At 47.9% G+C, this 19,731-nt stretch overlaps 1 protein-coding gene across 1 annotated transcript in view; it reads left to right on the forward strand.

Moving 5' to 3' along the window:
* Window positions 1–19,417, forward strand: part of LOC144828355 (uncharacterized) — a 58,728-nt gene extending 39,311 nt beyond the window's left edge. The window contains exon 2 of the mRNA XM_078686471.1: window positions 15,581–19,417. Within this exon, the coding sequence (XP_078542597.1) occupies window positions 16,982–18,307 (1,326 nt within the window). The 5' untranslated portion in view covers window positions 15,581–16,981 and the 3' untranslated portion in view covers window positions 18,308–19,417. The remainder of the gene's footprint in view (window positions 1–15,580) is intronic.
* Window positions 19,418–19,731: the final 314 nt, after the last annotated feature.

A 19,731-nucleotide genomic window follows, 5' to 3' on the forward strand; every position in this document is an offset into this window, starting at 1 on the left:
GCCGAGGGACTGCAGAAGCTCGACGGTCCATTCCAGATGAGACATCAATTTGACCGGACAATCCGCCAGGAGGAGGATGTCGTCCAAATAAATGATCAACCGAACACCCCGACTGCGGAGAGACTCTACGACCGGCCGTAACAGCTTCGTGAAGCACCAAGGTGCTGACGATAGGCCGAAGGGAAGAACCTGATATTGGTACCAAGTCCACAACCAGTGGAACTGGAGAAAACGACGATGTGGGCGGAAGATCGGGACCGACAAATAAGCGTCCTTGAGGTCCAGATGAACCATCCAATCCCCGTCCCTCAAGAGATCTCTCAACAGATGGATTCCCTCCATTTTGAAGTGGCGGTAGACCACCCCCCCGTTGAAGTCTTTCAGGTTGAGAACTAACCTCGATCCCCCTCCTTTCTTCTCCACTAGGAAGACCGCGCTGACGTACCCCCGTGGATGACGCACGGTCGGAACAATTGCCCCTTTTAGGAGAAGCGATTTGAGTACCTCTGTGATGAACTCTTGATCCGTTTGGGAAAAGGAAAGTGGAGAAGGAAGACGAGTTTGACATTGGGGATGATAAAACTCTATCTTGTATCCCTGAACTGTCTCCAACACCCAAGCATCGCTGGAGATCAATTGCCAATTGTGAAGGAAAATCGAATCCTGCCCCCCAGAACAACACTGCATGCAGGAATTAAGCTCACCTGAAGTTCCGGAATCGTGATATCCACCGGCTTGACCGCCGGAGCGTCCCTTCTTGTATTGGCCTCGTCCCTTTCTGGAGGGATAGAAGTTGGACCTCTGCTTGTAATTGGAATCTTGATGACCCCCTCTGTTGGATTGGTAGCCTCTCTGAGAGGACTGCTGCTGCTGACCGTGGCCGAACGAGCGCCCCCTACCACGTCCGGCCTTGGCAAAAACCGGACGGAACGCTCGCCGGAGGGTCGCCTGCGCCTTGTCTAAACCGCTGAAGGTACTTACATATTGAGTCAATTCCTTCAGAAACGGTTGCCCAAAAAGCAAACCTTGCGCAGCAGGACCTGATTCGGAGGTAGAGAGCTCCGCCAACTTTGGGTCGTGTTTCAATAAAATTGAACGACGTCTCTCACTCGAGAGTGTGCAGTTTGCATTGCCCAGTTGGCAAATTGCACGCTGAGCCCACTCAATGAGTTTGTCCGGGTCAACCATGGTCGAAGACTCTTTAGCCATAAATCCAAGATCTAAGATCTTAGTAAGGGGGCCTAGCATATCTAATACCTTATCCTGACAGGATCTCCATGAGCGGTCCAGGCCTTTTTTGGGATCCTTTGCGAATTTACGCAAATAAGGTGAGCATAGTAGGATCCACCTCTGGTGTATCCGCCAAATTATCAGCCAGGTCCGGCCTAGGACACTCAGAACGTAGGCGTGCATGGACCTCCTTGTCAAAGGATTGTCTAATGTGCTGTTGCACATACTCCGCCACCGCTGGGGACGGAAGCCATGCTGTCGAATTAGGGTGGATATTGTCAGTGGGATCAAAGGAGCGAACCTGGGGATGAGTAGGGGCATCCACAAAGTGTTCTTTGCACTTTCTCTTCTTAGGAGGAGGGGAAAGATGTTCTGAGGATGACGAAGAGAGATGGTCCTCACTGTCGGCCTCCACGGCCCTCTTTTGAGATGCAGAAGTGGACATTGACTTGGCCAAGCGTTGAAAAGCAGGCGCATGTGGATTCCCCGGGGAAGATGTATATTTCTGTGATGCAGGGACCCAACCCTGTTGCTGCGCCTATTTAGTCAAATGACGCTTAAGAGGAGTAATGGCACGAACCAAAGCCTTATTCATAGAGTGTTGGACACCCCTATCCAATGCCGCAACCAAGCCCTGTTCAAGTGAATCAGAGGCCTCCTCATCATAATCATTGTCATCTGCATAATAAGAGTCTGCCATTGTTAAGCAGAAATGAAGTATAGCCCACAAGATGACACAGAAAGAATTTGCCGTAGGCAAAAAATCAGGGGGAGTGCAAAAACCCCACAGCAAGCCAAGAAGCACCAAAATAATGCTTCACCAGACAATTAAAACGTGGAGGGAGGGCTTGCCGTGTAGAAAAACAGACACTCTAGCAGAGCCTATGCTAATTTTCCTTGCCTGAAGCCTAACTCAGCAACCGGCGTCATAAGGGGTTAACAGGGAGGCTGTGGGTGAGTCTGTCACGAAGGACGTCTTCTCAGAAAGCTTTGGTTTCGTCAACAAACACGGAGCGCCGGAAATGCCACAATGCACATGCACGGGGCACCGGCTGCCTCTCCGAAGAACTACAGAGCTTGTGCTAGCAGCGCGAGCCTCTACAACCCCAAAATCCACTCCACACAAGGAACAATACAGGCGCAGAGCGCCCGACCGTTAGAGGGAGGTCAGCACACGCTCCCGAACGCGCCGCCGAGAAAATAGGCGATTGGAAATTAGAAGCGCCAAAGCGCGAAAACCAAGCTACAACCAGCGCAACAAAGCGCAAAAAGAACGCGGCACACAACGCGAACACAGCGAAATACAAGTACAATAGCAAATATCAAAATCGTAAGTAGAAGTAAGAAAGCACTTAACTGGCTGCGGAGCAGCAAAGAAAGAGGAAGAGTAACTTTCTATATGCCATTATATACCCCTGACTCTATGGTTGTTGCCCATGTGTTTCTGGGTATTGTAGTTTATTGTTTCTATGGCTGCTGGGCATATCATTAAAGAAATGAGATAGCACAATCGGAGCCTCCTGTCCTGAAATAGAATTTCCGGGGTAGCTGGAGGAAGTGCAGATGGTGGTTGAGGTAGGCGGGTCCTTCTGATGCAGCACCTTGTAGGCAAGTGTGAGTACCATGAACTGGCAGCGTTTCTGGACAAGGAGCCAGTGGAGTTGTCAGAGCCGAGGTGTGATGTGGGTAGAGAGTACGGTTTTGTGTGGCGTATTAATGTCTTATGTGTGACACTTTGATTGGCACACCTTTTTTAATAGCAAAACAAACTAGGAATGTCCGTAATTTTAAAATAGCTGGAATGTCCCTCAAATGTTTTACACCACCTAATAATTATGTTTTGGACTTACAACTTCCCCACTCCTCCCCCGCTGCTCACACTTAATAACACTGGACATAATCCCAAAGCCAACTGTTCTAAAAAATATATTGTTTTTTAAAAGTCTGGTGGGAATGGAAGACAAATAATTACAACATAGTTTGCGCTTGCAATCTTGAGATTATCTGAGTGATTCTGGCCACTGTTCCCTCTTAATCTTCACCTCCCTTACTCTTTAAAAAGTGCATTCCTCTCCTCAAGCTTACAGGCTACACATGTTGTTCATCCTATCTTCCTGTAAACAGACATCAGTAGGAGAAAAGACTGATGAAACAAGTTTAATGTCTCTTGAATGTTTAACATTTAAATGTGCTTATAAAGAAACACTATTGTGGTATGTCTGTTTCCATATGAGGTTCCCGCACCACCTCAAAAATCTCTTAATATTATAAACATTTATTATTAAATCTCTGTTTGACCCTTTGTTTTAGAAACACATTGAGTACTGGAGTGTGAGCAGGCGTCTCACCTGTCTAGTATGTGGTAACTATTTCCGTGGGGTGGGAGTGGGGAGCCTTGGAGCTCTAAACCACCAGAAAACAGTATTTCTCTGGCACCAGGTGGGAAAGCAGTTCTCTTTTTTGCATCAGCCCAGGACAGGAACAAGTTTCTGGTGTTGAAGCCAGGGGTCGGACAGGATCATTTTGCTGCGAGACCAGACGCCGTTGGGTGGGACAATGGAGGGGGTTCCTTGGTCTTCTGAGCGCTTTCTTGCTTCGGGAGAATCAGAGGCACCATGGGGGTAGGTAACAAGCAGTGTGAGCAGCCCACATGATGCCATTAAATAACAAATTAATTGCATAGAAAGGCAGGGTTGCTAGCCCAAATGTCAGGGCATCCGTGCTCTCTGTGGGGCAGAGAACCTTTCTGATTCATTGGTTTATAACCAAAAGAAATTGACCTGTCACTTGTAAGCAGCTGTGGAAGAAATGACTTTACAGGGAGAGCATTATTTGCTTAGTTTAGCGCTACCAAGTACCACGAGCATGTGCGCCAGTGTTCAATGCTTGCCAGGACGCATTTATATTACTAACATGTGTTACATTAACACGAGATGCGTGGCACTTAGCAGGGCTGCTTCTGTCTCAGTCATCCTGCAGGCACCGTTCAGCTGCTTAATATACAACTTCTAAGCACCTGTGTGGCTCAGTGCACCTCTGATCAGTCTCTGCTGTTACCTCAGAGCCCCCTGCCCTCCAGTATGCCATAAAGCCCCCTGCAGCCTCTTATCCACCTTCAGCTACAGTGCTCCTTGAGTCCCCTGCAGCCTTAGTGCTCCTCTGAGCTCCCTGCAGCCTCAGTGCTCCTCTGAGCCCCCTGCAGCCTCAGTGCTCCTCTGAGCTCCTAGAGCCTCAGTCTCCTCTGAGCCCCCTGCAGCCACAGTGCTCCTCTGAGCTCCTAGAGCCTCATTGCTCCTCTGAGCCCCCTGCAGCCTCAGTTCTCATCTGAGACCCCAGTGACTTCAGTCCTCCTTGGAGTCCCCTGCAGCCTCAGTGCTCCTCTGAATTCCCTGCATCCCCAGTGCTCATCTGAGCCCCCTGCAGCCTCAGTGCTCCTCAGAGCTCCCTGCAGCCTCAGTGCTCCTCTGAGCTCCCTGCATCCTCAGTGCTCATCTGAGCCCCCTGCAGCCTCAGTGCTCCTCTGAGCTCTCTGCAGCCTCAGTGCTCCTCTGAATTCCCTGCAGCCTCAGTGCTCCGCTGAGCTCTCTGCAGCTTCAGTGCTCCTTTGAATTCCCTGCATCCTCAGTGCTCCTCTGAGCCCCCTAAATTCTCAGTGCTCTTCTGAGCTCCCTGCATCCTCAGTGCTCCTCTGAGCCCCCTGAATTTTCAGGGTCTTCTAAGCTCCCTGCAGCCTCAGTGTTCCTCTGAGCTCCTGCAGCCTCAGTGGTCCATTGGACTCCTGCAGCCTCTTTGCTCTTCTGAGGTCCCTGCATCCTCAGTGCTCCTCTGAGCCCCCTGAATTCTCAATGCTCTGAGCTACATTGCAAGCCATTGACACTGAGCAGTGCTGCTTCGAAGGTCAAGATGCATCACATTTGTGCTGCTGGGTTGAAAGCGATAAATCAGAGCTGAGACGTGCAACATCAAAGATGCGGCGAAGCCTCAAAGAGAAGAATGTGATCCTTACAGCGATATGTCGCGTCGAGAGAGATGCACCTGTTCTGGTTGGCGCAACGCCGTCGATGTGTAGATTTTCACAGATCCAGCACTTCCAAGGACTAAGACTGAGTTGGCATCATTTGGCGGCAGAGCAGTATGTTGTAGGCATTCTGCTGTAGATCAGAACTATGCTTGGGACCATAAAACATCAGCATGTAGGGATTGAGTCACCCTACCCCATCAGTATCTAAAGGCCCGAATCCGACTTGAAAGTAAGGCCTCACTTGCCCTCCTAACCTTTCCTGGGAGATTTGGCACCCTAGAACACAACACTCCCAACCCTCTCAGGGATCACAGTAGCAGGTCACCCCCTTTTGTTCTCTCACTTATACTTGTCCACAATAAATAGAAAAGAGACACAAAGGAAGTTTACAATATTTATTTAAACTATTGTGCTCTATTATGCAATATTTGCACCTCAACTAGAAAACAGTTACAGGTCAATAATTTCATTAGCATGATTAGCAGACCACAAACGATAAAAAACCCTGTCATATTATCTAACAGATTTTCTAAAACCCACCCTCTCTTGAATAGGTAAGTGTCTATAGATTATAGATCTCTGGGCTTAGTGGCGGATCCTCTAACTCAACATGCACAGATAGTTACTCTACATTCCTGCTTACGCAACCCTGTCATCTCAGGAACTTTGCTATGTCTGCAAGTCTCCGCTCTCTGTGTTTTTAGAACGACACATCCCGGGTTAAATGACAAAATATGGGTGTACAAAAGCAGCAGCTGCATTTAGCTATTATGTCTAGGTACTACTGTCTGATCACAGAGAATAACAAGGAGCAATGTTGTTTGACCTCACCTAGGATGTTCCAACTAAATCCCAAGGAAAGAACAAAATCAAATACATGTGAACATGCAATGTGGCACAACAGAAAATATGATATTTAGTAATGTGTGCAAAGCGAAAGCGGACTACAATGTGCAGAACTAGGCTAACACAGGAAGACCAAAACAACAGGTGATGGACAGAATGCAGAACATTGTCATACATTCACCCCAGTACAGAGATCTGGGCCTAAATTCATTGTTTTTTTGCACTCCACACCACCCCAGGTCAGACATGGCCATATGCAAATCAGCCTTGACCCTGTGCCTCATGGGAACAGTCCAGCCCGAACTGCCAAGCCATGTCTTTCCTGGACCGGAATCAAGCATCCAAGGACCGGTTTCTGGCTATCAGCCTTCATCAGTCTGGATAGCTTGACTCCAGTGGTGTGGAAAGCATGGGACTCACGTCTGAGCATACCCATCCCACTCGGGGCGACAAAGACAAAAACAACAGGTGATGGACAGAATGCAGAACATTGTCATACATTCACCCCAGTACAGATATCTGGGCCTAAATCCATCGTTTTTTTGCACTCCACACCACCCCAGGTCAGACATGGCCATATGCAAATCAGCCTTGACCCTGTGCCTCATGGGAACAGTCCAGCCTGAACTGCCAAGCCATGTCTTTCCTGGACCGGAATCAAGCATCCAAGGACCGGTTTCTGGCTATCAGCCTTCATCAGCCTGGATAGTTTGACTCCAGTGGTGTGGAGAGCATGGGACTCACGTCTGAGCATACCCATCCCACTCGGGGCGACAAAGACAAAAACAACAGGTGATGGTCAGAATGCAGAACATTGTCATACATTCACCCCACAGGAAGACCGACAATGGATATATAGGAAACACACAACAAGGGCTCACAGCAGACAGAGTCCAGGTGTTGGTTGCAGGTTGCAGGGGAAGTCTCTGATATATCAGAAATTTCAGAAGCAGGAGACAAGCCAACAAGCCTTTGGAGTTATTCTGTTACGGAGATGTGGACATGGAGGTCCAGTCCATACTCCCGGGCAACAAGCAGCAGGCAGCAGGCCAACCCAGCAAAGCAGTCCATCAAAGTGGCAGTCCCGCCTGGCAGTACAGCAGTCCTTCTTCCTGATAGGATGTCCTTAGTTCCAGAAGAGTTCTGATTTGGTGATGTCAGTGGCCCAGTTGGGCCTTTGAAGTATGGAGACGTCCAAGAGATCTTTTGAATTGCACAATACCTTGCCTTTTCTGCCCTGGCTCGAGACTCTCGCCAGCAGGGTATGCAATCCTTTGTGTGGTTACGTAAAAAAAATGGCAACTTTCTAAAAGTGGCATTTTCAGAACTGCAATTTAAAAACCAACTCACGGGTGTGGCCAAGATGGCGACCTGAGCGACCGCAATATCCCGAGGCTCCCCGCTCCAGGTCCCCTTTACCGGCCTTAACTCCGCTACAACACCCCAGCGTTGTGAGGTTTTGGGCCGAGAGTGAGTAAGAAAAGGAGTGCCGGACTGGGGAGCTGTCTGGGGCCCCAGAAAACGCTGTACAGCCGGAGGCAGGTTCACGATCGGCAACCGCAACATGGGGCTGCCTGACACAGGGGCGATGAGGTGAACACCCTGACTCACCGGAGCCATCGGACCAGTTACACTCCTGCGGCCGTCGGACCACCGTCCTGGAGGAGAAGCGGGCCCAGGTCTAGAGCACCGACGAGAGTGGCGGCGGTCGCCGGGAGCGACCATTGGCAGTGGCGGGACCCACTGGCATACCGCAAAATTGAAACCCGGGCGCCTGGGCCTACCCAGCAGAGTGGGCCTCCAACTCTCACGCAGACGCCCTGATGGCACCCGGCACCGGCTGTCGCTGCGCGACTTCAAGAGCAGAGATGAGGAGCAGCCCCCCGCTGTGGGGACGAGGGAGGCGGCGTGCGGTGGGCGACGCTGGGGGCCGAGCCCACAGACCCCAGCAGTTGCGAAAATTTAGACCCTGGCTTGGCGGCCTATGCATGGGGCACGGGGGCGGCCCAGCTTGGTGCCGGTGAATAGTGCTGTTGAAGAGGGGTGAAGACCACAGCCCTCCAGCACATAGCGTCATGCATCGTAGAGACCCACGCACTCGCAGCTTACACTTTTTTTCCCTGCCAGTGGCACGCTGTAGGTCAGCGCCTGATCCAGGTCTTTTCTCATGTCCCAAGTCTTAACGCTTAACGTGAAGGGGTTGAATAACCCCATTAAGAGCCGTGCGATTCTGAGCTATCTAGAGAATTCCGGGGCCTCTATCTGTTTATTGCAGGAGACACACTTAATATCCGAAGACTGGCATAGAATGAGGTCCTGAACTTTTACTCAGCAGTTCTGTTCCTTCATGCCGGATAAGGGGGGCGGGGTGGCAGAAGCGAAAGGAAGGCTTTTGGCATACATATTTTGAGTGGGGGACACTTCTGTAGTTATAGGGTCTATTTATGCCCCTAACTCTGGAAAGGAGCCATTCAATTTCGGATATCCTCCGTCATCATGACAGACGGGTCTTATTGGGAGGGGACCTTAACATAGTTATGGACCCAGATAAGGACAGGTCAGGTCATAGGCACGGGCTACAGGGGCTCTTTCCAAGGTTGGGGCGGACTGGCTCCGTGATAGAGGGTTGGCAGATATCTGGAGGGTAGCCCATTCCCATAGCATGCAATATTCCTTTTATTCCCATGTCCACCATACCTATGCTCACCTTGATCACTTCATAGGGTCTTCCGAACTTAATGCCCTGGTCTGTTCGGTTGAAATCATCCCTGCGGCATTGTTCGATCATGATGCAGTAAAGTTGGCTATTGACTGGCGCTCTATGAGTCAAGGGAAAGGGAAGTAGCGTCTACGGGAGTCTCTGCTGCAGCGGCCGGACACCTTCCGGCAATTGCAAAAATGTCTGACAGACTACTTGGCATCTAATGATACTGCGGGTAATCCATTGACAACTCTATGGGGGGCCCTTAACCCCTTAAGCATGTCGCAAAATCCGCGCTAGTACGGAATGTTCTATTGCGCGGGTGGGGCCGTGACGTTCAGCGGACCTGCGCAGCACTACCGAGGTAGTGTACGCGACGTCCGATGAACGTGGCCAGCACTGAAGGGGTTAAAGCAGTGGTGAGAGGCGAGCTTATCGCGATCTCTGCAGCCGACAACCGCATGCGTAGGTAAAAGAGAGAGGAGTTGACAGCCAAGGTGCTGGAACTTGAGCGTGTTCACAGCCGAACTGGGGCCCCGCGTATGTGATGACAAGTCAAAGAAGCCAGAGCTCAGTTGGCAAGTCTGGATCTCGACAGAGCGGAGTATGCCGCTCTCCGGCTTAAACACTCCTATTATATAGGCGGTGATAGGACAGGGAAGCTCCTCGCCAGCAAACTCGGGGCGCACAGAGCGCTCTAGGATTACGGCTGTCCATACCTCGAATGGAGATGGGGTCGAAAGTGACGAGCAGATTGCGGAAGCCTTCTGGGCTTTCTATGCCTCCTTGTACAGCAAGGATCCCGCCCTTGATGGAGCAGGAGAGGGATACCTCAGTCGAGCTGCAACCACAGCTCTCAACGCTTCGGGGGCTGCGGCGTTTGATGCTCCCATTAGGGTTGAGGAGGTGATCAGCGTGATAGAGCGCCTCAAACCGTTGAAATCACCGGACCCGGACGGGTTTTCTGCTGGCATTTATAAGACTTTTTGCCAATCCTTGGCGCCCGTCTTAACGCGCTTGTTCAACTCTTTTCAGGGCCCATGGTCGATTCCGGCAGAGATGTTGGAAGCAGACGTTGTTCTTATTCCCAAACCCCGGAAAGATCCCACCCAATGCGCAGCGTACAGGCCGATCTCCCTCCTCAATCTCGATTTGAAGTTATTTACAGGTGTTTTAGCAGCTAGGATAGGCCCGTGCCTTCCAGGTATAGTCGAGCCTGACCAATCGGGCTTTATCCCTAACAGGCAAAGTAGCGATAACACCAAGAGAATCATGCATCTAATAGATAAAGCCCACTATATGGGCCTGGATGCCCTGTTGCTCTCGATCGATGCTGGGAAAGCATTCGATCGGGTGGACTGGGGGTTCCTAGATAAAACACTGGCCCACTTCGGTGTGGGAGAACGCTTCCGTGCATGGGTGACGAGCTACTACGACAAACCTAGGGCAACGATACGGGTCAACAGACTTTGCTCCAAACCTTTTGATATTCGGCGGGGCACATGGCAGTGGTGTCCCCTTTCCCCCCTACTTTTTGCACTATATGTCAAACCTTTAGCGCAGCGTATCCGAGACAACCCTCAAATATCTGGCATCCCCTTCAGGGGGAACAGCACACAGTCAGTTTATACGCTAATGACATTTTGGCAACGCTCACCTCTCCCCGGCGGTCTGTTCCAGCTTTTCTAGGAGAGCTTGGAGAATTTAGCAGGGTATCATGATTCAAGGTCAATGTGGGAAAAACCTATGCATTTGCCCCTGGGCCTCCACGAGGGCGCCCCGGTGGATGCCTTGCAGGAGATTAAGGGGATTGAGGACCCAGGGCGAAATCCCATACCTGGGGATCACACTAACTCCGTCTACTGGCTCCACACTTACTCGTAACTACACTAATCTCACCCTTCAGGTGACTGCCACCTTGCGACGATGGAGAACGCACCCTTTGTCACTGTTGGGTAGGGTAGCTGCAGTAAAATGTCCATACTGCCTAAAATACTGTATGTCTTCCAGATGATACCAGTAACACCCCCTCTACGCTACATACGCGTGTTACAGTCTGAGATCCAACACTTTATCTGGGCCGGGAAACGACTGACGCTCCATCATGACTTGGCCTCTCACTCTCCAGATGAGTGCGGTCTAGGGATTCCCCATCTTATGACATACTACAAGGCTGCCTAGCTTAGTTACTTAGTAGAACGGTTTAGACCAGAATCCGAAAAAAGGTGGCTCTTTCAGGATAGGGCCACGGCCTGCCTCCTTTTGTGGAAGGTTCCTTTTTTTAAATCAACTGACCGTCCCTCGTACATGAAGAGATCTCCGATTACCTGATCAGTGATGAGGGTATGGGACTCGGTCGCTGTGCAGAGGAATCTCACGTCCTTCCCCTCGCCTCTTACTCATCTTTTTGACAACACTGAAAGTCCTCCGGGCACTGACATGCAAGCTTTTCCTCAGTGGCGTATATCGCCTTGCCACCTTTTTGATCTTCAGGGCTTCAGCTCCTACTTGAATTTGCCTGAATGGTATGATATTAAGGACCTCAAACGGTTTCAATATTTTCAGCTCCGTCACTGGCTGCTCCATTCAGATGTGCGCCCCTGGGTTAGCGGTAAACTTACGACCTTTGAGAAATGGCTCCTCTCCAAGCACTCCGATCATAAAATGATCACTGAATTGTACCCTATGTTAAAGTAAAGTAAAGTCCACATTTGTAAAGCGCACAATCACCCGTAAGGGTCTCTAGGCGCTGGGGGCCGTCGGGAAGATTAAGCGAGCTATTGCCCAGAGTCACATGGTGCTGGGCTAACCTGCCGCCGGAGCCGGGGATCGAACCGTGGTCCCCAGATTCCAGCGTCAGTCGCCCTGGCCGCGGCGCCACACCTCTCCCACTGTTGCTTCCCCCTGCACAAAAAGATAAGTCAGCGGGTCAGCGCCGCTGGGATGCAGAACTAGGACGTAGTCTCTCGCTAAAGGAATGACAACAGATCTATTACAGGGATCACCAAACAGCAGGGAACGTGGGGAGTAGGGAAGCGGCGGTCAAGGTGGCCACTTATTAGCATTTGACACTGGCTCGACTGCATCAAATCTATCCCGACCGTAGCTCTGAATGTTGGAGGAGTTGTGGAGAAACAGGCACCTTGACACACATACCTTGGGGGTGTAGGGAGGTGCAGGGGTTTTGGGGGCAGTTTTTACAGATGTGGACACCTATTTTGAAACAGATTCCCCACTTCCCCGCCTATACCCTCCTGGGTTTACCTAATGCACTCACGTTTCCACTTAGATCTCTACGGGGGAAACAAATGAGGATAGCCTTAGAGCCCCAGAGAGATAAGATATGATGTACAGCTGCACCTAACACCCGGCCCTCGCATACTGGGTGGTTGCACAAGTTATGGTACACTATTGGCATGGACCGCTTGCAAGCCACCCTCACGGCCTCAACAGCATCCTCCCACGAGGTGTGGCGACCGATGATCTCATTGCTGGTGCAAGAATATAACGAAGTGACTTGCCCCAAATATCTGCAGTTGCTTAGGCTCACAGAAGCTCAGACTCCTGGGGAAGGGTCTCAGGATGTGTAATCCATTGTTCCTACATGGCTCATGGCACACCGGTTCCAGGCTCCAGGGAGGGAAGGAGTTTAGCTAGGGTGGACTGGTGGGGGGGGGGGGTGTTTGGACGGGTGCGTTTTGGGGGAAGATGCGTTTGTTGTTGGCTACAGCACCATTGGCATTCATAGACCGGGGGCAGGTATCTCACTTATGTCCCGGATGTTTGCTGATGGGATATCGAATGTACATGCTGTGGCTATATGCTTTGGTTCTTGAGTATGCCTGCTGGGCTCTGGGGGGGCAGTGGGTGTCCTCCCCTGATTTAATGTACCGTTGTCTGCTTTAATTGATACAATCAATAAAATAAAGTTATTTACAAAAAAACAACTCACCATCAGTTGTGCTTTTAAATTGTAAGTCCATGGACATGAAATTTGGGTTCCACATATCCGCCCCATTGAAAATTAGACTATAATAAGGCAATCCAAATGTTAAACTATAGGAGCAATAGGCCTTGCAGAAATGAAAAATGAATTTAAGTGTATTTTACTATCAGTAGATTAAAAACGTAAAAGTACATGTCCTATTTTTTTTAAATGCAATACACCCCACCCCGCTCCTGGGCTGGTTATCAGTAGTAAAGTGCCATGATTCCTAAAGCCAGCAAAAACGAAGTCGGAAAAAACAGGTCAGAAGGCAAAAAGTCAGGGGAAACCACGCAAAGGATATTGGTTCTAACAATCTGCAAAAAGCAACACTTCTTATGGATAAGGCTAAGCATGTGCAATCTGAACAGGGAAAGCTTTGCTGCTATGGATCGCCCTTAGGGGTTTTACAGTTATTGTTGAGAAATTGATATGTGCTTTTGCCTTTAAAGTTAAGAACATGATTGTAAGTATCCATTTCCATGTCAATTTTAGTATCCGCAACACATAAATTCCATTGTGACTGATAAGTGTAAAGTAGCGACACAGGCCATGAGATTGCTCAGGTCAGCGGTTGTGTGATACCAGCACAGGCACTTGAGATTGCTGAGGTCAGCGGTTGTGTGATAGCAGCACATGCTCATGAGATTGCACAGGTCAGCGGTTGTGTGATAGCGGCACAGGCTCATGAGATTGCTCATGTCAGCGGTTGTGGGATAGCAGCACAGGCTCATGAGATTGCACAGGTCAGCGGTTGTGTGATAGTGGCACAGGCTCATGAGATTGCACAGGTCAGCGGTTGTGTGATAGCGGCACAGGCTCATGAGATTGCACAGGTCAGCTGGTGTGTGATAGCGGCACAGGCTCATGAGATTGCACAGGTCAGCTGTTGTGTGATAGCGGCACAGGCTCATGAGATTGCGCAGTTCAGCGGTTGTGTGATAGCAGCACAGGCTCATGAGATTGCACAGGTCAGCTGGTGTGTGATAGCGGCACAGGCTCATGAGATTGCACAGGTCAGCTGGTGTGTGATAGCGGCACAGGCTCATGAGATTGCTCATGTCAGCGGTAGTGTGATAGCGGCACAGGCTCATGAGATTGCTCATGTCAGCGGTTATGTGATAGCAGCACAGGCTCATGAGATTGCACAGGTCAGCTGGTGTGTGATAGCGGCACAGGCTCATGAGATTGCACAGGTCAGCTGGTGTGTGATAGCGGCACAGGCTCCTGAGATTGCACAGGTCAGCTGGTGTGTGATAGTGGCACAGGCTCATGAGATTGCTCATGTCAGCGGTTGTGTGATAGCAGCACAGGCTCATGAGATTGCACAGGTCAGCTGGTGTGTGATAGCGGCACAGACTCATGAGATTGCACAGGTCAGCTGGTGTGTGATAGCGGCACAGGCTCATGAGATTGCACAGGTCAGCTGTTGTGTGATAGCGGCACAAGCTCATGAGAATGCTCAGGTCAGCGGTTGTGTGATAGCGGCTCAGGCTCATGAGATTGCTCAGGTCAGCGGTTGTGTGACAGCAGCACAGCCCCAATGATGAAATGGAATGTATTGGGATGGAACAAGATGAATGATGACAGTGTCAGAGGTGTTGAGGGAGTGTCAATGTTCAGATGTTGGGGAGAAGGTGTTGCCATACATTCTGAGAAAAGAGGTTTTTTAAAACAAACATATAGATCTATTTCATGCCAAGACTGCGGGATTTAGTCTAATTTGTGCTGCAGCGTGAAGGCAACAACACCCATGCTGTATAACTTTAGTGTCAGTGTACGAGGTCATGATGAATGACTTTGAAGTGGAGGGCAGAGAAGGGAATGGGGAAGAGTATGTTAATGTGGTGTGGGCCTCTCATCTTAGTGCAGCGACCCTTGCAACTCTCAAACAGAAAAATTCTCCTTCTGGTCTTTTAAGTTTTCACATGGTTGCTTCATAATTAAACACACTTGTCACTTTTCTGCCTCAATGTTTATGTTGATTGTTGTCCCATACTGCCATGAATGCCTTGTAAAAGATGTGTTTTTGTTGCAATATATTCATACATATATATATATATAATGCAAGCCTTGCCATACAAGTCATGCTGTAATTATTTTAACACAAAGGTCATTTCATTTCACAGCCTCAGTGCCCTTTAGAGGCTGCAGGGAGCTCAGAGGAGCACTGAGGCTGTAGGGAGCTCAGAGGAGCACTGAGGCTGCAGGGAGCTCAGAGGAGCACTGAGGCTGCAGGGAGCTCAGAGGAGCACTGAGGCTGCAAGGAGCTCAGAGGCGCTCAAAGACTGCAAGAAGCCAAGAGGATTACTGACTGACTGTTGTCTTCTCTTGTCACTTGCCACCAGAAGACACATCCCTGATTCTCTAAAGTACTTGCTTGGCAACAAGAGGATTAGTCACTGAGATAATTGTCACAAAAGAGACCGACCGAGAGAGAGAGAGAGAATCATAGCCAAAAAAACATACAGAGGGAAAAAAATCTTTGAGAGACTGAGACTGGTAGAGTAACACATACAGAGAGTGAGGCTGTATCTCAAAACTGGGCTTTATAATTGGCAGTGGTGCATGGACAAACTAGTTCACTAATTAAATTTGAGAAACTATAATGCACATTTATTCTCTGTGACTCCAGAGTTAATCTCTCTAGGGCAGCCACCAATGCCTTCCTTCTTCTGTGCCTCCCCACTCAAAATTACTCTTTCTCATCCTGCTTCATCGTTTTATAGCCACTTGGCTGAACGGCAGCTACTTCCTTTCATTTGTAAAGGTATAAAAATGTGTTTCTCGTTCACAGAATCAAAAGGACCTGCAGCACTTCAGCACCAGAAAAGTCCTGCACTGCATCACAAGAAGAAGAATTGTATCTATGTGCAGAGTCCAAGCAAAGATCCACTTGAAGCCCGGGCCTGTGTACACATTGTGCAGTTTATTTCGAGGAGAAACACTGACCTAGTGTGAGATAAAGCTTCATACCGAGCTCATCATTAGTGCTACTGTGAAGATCCAACCGAGGGATAACCAGTATCATTACATAAAGTGAAAAGGATTTGGTAATTGTTTTCTATATGTATGTATAATAGATGTTCAGTTCTGACGAGAAATCATATTAGTGTACGCCTGAGAGAAGCTTCACTCAGAGCTCACATCTGTACTTGCATCAGATGATCCATAATGAGGCTGATCCACACAAGTGTACAAAGTGTGTAATTTTCTTCAATCTAATGTAAAATCAGTTCAAACATCAGAATATTCTCAAGAGACACCATACCAGTGTAAGACGTACGAGTAAAGCTTGACTTGCTGAACTTTCTGTTGAATTATCAGGGAATGCTTTCAGGGGAGAGCTCTACCTGTATACAGAATATCACAAACTTGTACTGAGGGAACTTTGCTGGTTAGCCATCAAATAGTTAAATATGAGGATAGGTCACACCAGTGTACAAATTGTGGGAAAGCTTCACTGAACCAAAGAAGATGTTGACACACCAGAGTCCATACTTGTGAGAAACCCTACAGTTGTACCAAATGTGGAAAAAACTTCACAGAGAGACAGTTTGTTGATTCACCAGAGAGTCCATACTGGTGAGAAACCCTATTCTTGACCAGAATGTGGAAAAAATGTCATAGCAAAACACAATTTGTTGATTTATCATAGAGTCCATTCTGGTGAAAAAACGTATAATTGTACAGAATGTGTGAAATGATTTCTTTGAAAAATAAACCTTTTGGTGCATCAGAGAGTCCATACTGGTGAAAACCCTTATCATTGTACAGAATATGAGAAAAGCTTCTGTTCAAAAACAATCCTTTTGGTACATCAGAGAGACTATACTGGTGAGAAACCTTATCATTGTATGGACTGTGGAAAAGGCTTCAGTCGGAAGAGCATGCTGTTGAGACATCAGTTAACCTATACTAATGAGAAACCCTAACACTGTACAGCAGGTGGAAAAAGCTTAACCAATATGTCCACGCTGGTGAAGCTTCAGAGAATCGATCCCAGTCAGAAACCCTATCAGTGTACAGAATGTGGAAAAAACTTCAGTTAAAAACACAGCCTAGAAGTGCATCTGAGAATCCACTCTATTGAGAAACCTTTCCAGTGTACAGAATGGGGGAAAAGTTTCAGCCTTAGGTACTGTATGTTAAAGCACCAAAGATTCCACACTGCTGAGAAACCCTACCGCTGCAGAGAATGTGGAAAAACGTCAGTGAGAAACAAAAGCTAGTGGGGCATCAGAGAATCCACACTGGTGAGAAACCTTTCCACTGTGGAGAATGTGGAGAAAACTTCAGTGAGAGGCACAAGCTAGTGGTGCATCAGAGAATCCATACTGGCGAGAAACCTTTCCACTGTGGAGAATGTGGAAATAACTTCAGACAGAAGCGCATGCTAGTGGTGCATCAGAGAATTCACACTGGCGAGAAACCTTTCCACTGCGGAGAATGTGGAAAAAACTTCAATCAGAAGCGCACCCTAGTGGTGCATCAGAGAACACATAGTGGCGAGAAACCCTTTTGTTGTACAGAGTGTGGAAAAAACTTCAGTGAGAAGCACAACCTAGTGGTGCATCAGAGAATCCATACTGGTGAGAAACCGTTCCACTGTGGAGAATGTGGAAAACAATTCAGTCGGAATCGCAGCCTAGTGGTGCATCAGAGAACCCATAGTGGCGAGAAACCCTTTTGTTGTACAGAGTGTGGAAAAAACTTCAGTAAGAAACAAAAGTTAGTGGTGCATCACAGAATCCATACTGGTGAGAAACCCTTCCATTGCGGAGAATGTGGAAAAAACTTCAGTCAGAAGCCCAACCTAGTGGAGCATCAGAGAATCCATACTGACGAGAAACCCTTCCACTGCGGAGAATGTGGAAAAAACTTCAGTAAGAAACAAAAGTTAGTGGTGCATCACAGAATCCATACTGGCGAGAAACCCTACCATTGCGGAGAATGTGGAAAAAACTTCAGTCAGAAGCCCAGCCTAGTGGAGCATCAGAGAACCCATAGTGGTGAGAAACCCTTTTGTTGTACAGAGTGTGGAAAAAACTTCAGTGAGAAACACAAGCTAGTGGTGCATCAGAGAATCCATACTGGCGAGATACCCTTCCACTGCGGAGAATGTGGAAAAAACTTCAGTGAGAAACAAAAGCTAGTGGGGCATCAGAGAATCCATACTGGCGAGAAACCCTTCCACTGCGGAGAATGTGGAAAAAACTTCAGTCACAAGCACAACCTAGTGGTGCATCAGAGAATCCATACTGGCGAGAAACCTTTCCACTGTGGAGAATGTGGAAAAAACTTCAGTCACAAGCACAACCTAGTGGTGCATCAGAGAATCCATACTGGCGAGAAACCTTTCCACTGTGGAGAATGTGGAAAAAACTTCAGTCACAAGCACAACCTAGTGGTGCATCAGAGAACCCATAGTAGTGAGAAACCCTTTAGTTGTACAGAGTGTGGAAAAAACTTCAGTAAGAAACAAAAGTTAGTGGTGCATCAGAGAATCCATACTGGCGAATAACCCTTTTCTTGTACAGAGTGTGGAAAAAGCTTCACTTTAAAGAGAAGACTGTCGTAACATCAGAGAATTCAAACTAAACCGTATTGGTGCACAGAATGTGGAAAACGCGTCTCTCATACAAGCACACTGTTCAGACATCAGAGAATCCACACTGGTGAGAAAACCTACCTCTGCGCAGAATGCAGAAAAAGCTCCAGTGAGAAGTGCAACCTAGAGGTGCATCAGAGAATCCACACTGGTGAGAAACCCTTTCCTTTCAGCGCTACTAGGCCTCCGGGTAGTAACGCGCTTTAAAAAACCCAATTTCATTTCATTTCATTCCGTGTACAAAGTGTGGGAAAAGCTTTACTTTCAAGATGAATCTGTTGAGCCTTCACAGCATTCATACTGAATAGAAACCGTATTGGTGCGCAGAAGCGAAAAAAGCGTCATTTGGAAGCTGCACCTAGAGGAGCATCAGGGAATTCACACTGGTGAGAGACCCTACCTCTACTCAGAATGTGGAAAATTCCTCTGTGAGAAGCGCTGCCTGGTGGCGCATCAAGGAACCCATACTGGTGAGAAACGCTTTCAGTGTAAAACTGTTTTATAAGCTTCTCTCTAAAGTGTAACCTGTTGAGACATCAGAATATTCATACTAATGACAAACTTTAGCGGCAAACAGAATATGGGAAATGCTTCAATCTGAACAGCACACTGTTAAGACCTCAAATTATCCATTCAAGGGACAAACCATAAAAATGGAAAGAATGTGGTAAAAGTTTCACTCGAAGCATAGGTCTGTTCCGACATGAGAGGATTCATCCTCGGTAAAGGCTGATTTAGTGTAGCAAGTGTATGTACACCCTGATATGTTAAATAAAATGTTAAATAAGTAATCTATGCTGCTCCCATATAATTTCCTATATTTTCGAACTTTCAACTGTGTTTTTTGTGTGTGCTTTGCTGTGATGCACAATGCTTAAAATAGAGAATTACTGCACCGCAAACTGCTAATATGCTTACTGACGTACTGCTAAGGTGAGAAACATGGCCATATCTATAAATAATGGATCATTGGCTGACCCTTCGACTGCAAACATTAAGCCAGCTATAAACACTTGTAGAAAATTTTGTATATGTTCTTTTTTTTTAATTATTTTTATTGCCATTTCTTTTTAATGACAACCAATCATTGTATATTTTCAATATCAAAACAAACAAAACATATCACTCCAATGCACCACAAACTGCTTATATGCTTAATGACATACAGGTAGGGTCAGAAACATGGCCACATCTATAAATAGTGGATCATTGGCTGACCCTTCGACTGAAAACATTATGCGAGCTATAAACACTTGTAGAGAATTTTGTATATGTTCTTTTTTTTAAATTATTTTTATTGCCATTTTTTGTTAACGACAAACAATAATTGTATATGT

Source organism: Lissotriton helveticus, chromosome 4_1, assembly GCF_964261635.1.
Source record: "Lissotriton helveticus chromosome 4_1, aLisHel1.1, whole genome shotgun sequence".
NCBI lineage: Eukaryota > Metazoa > Chordata > Amphibia > Caudata > Salamandridae > Lissotriton > Lissotriton helveticus.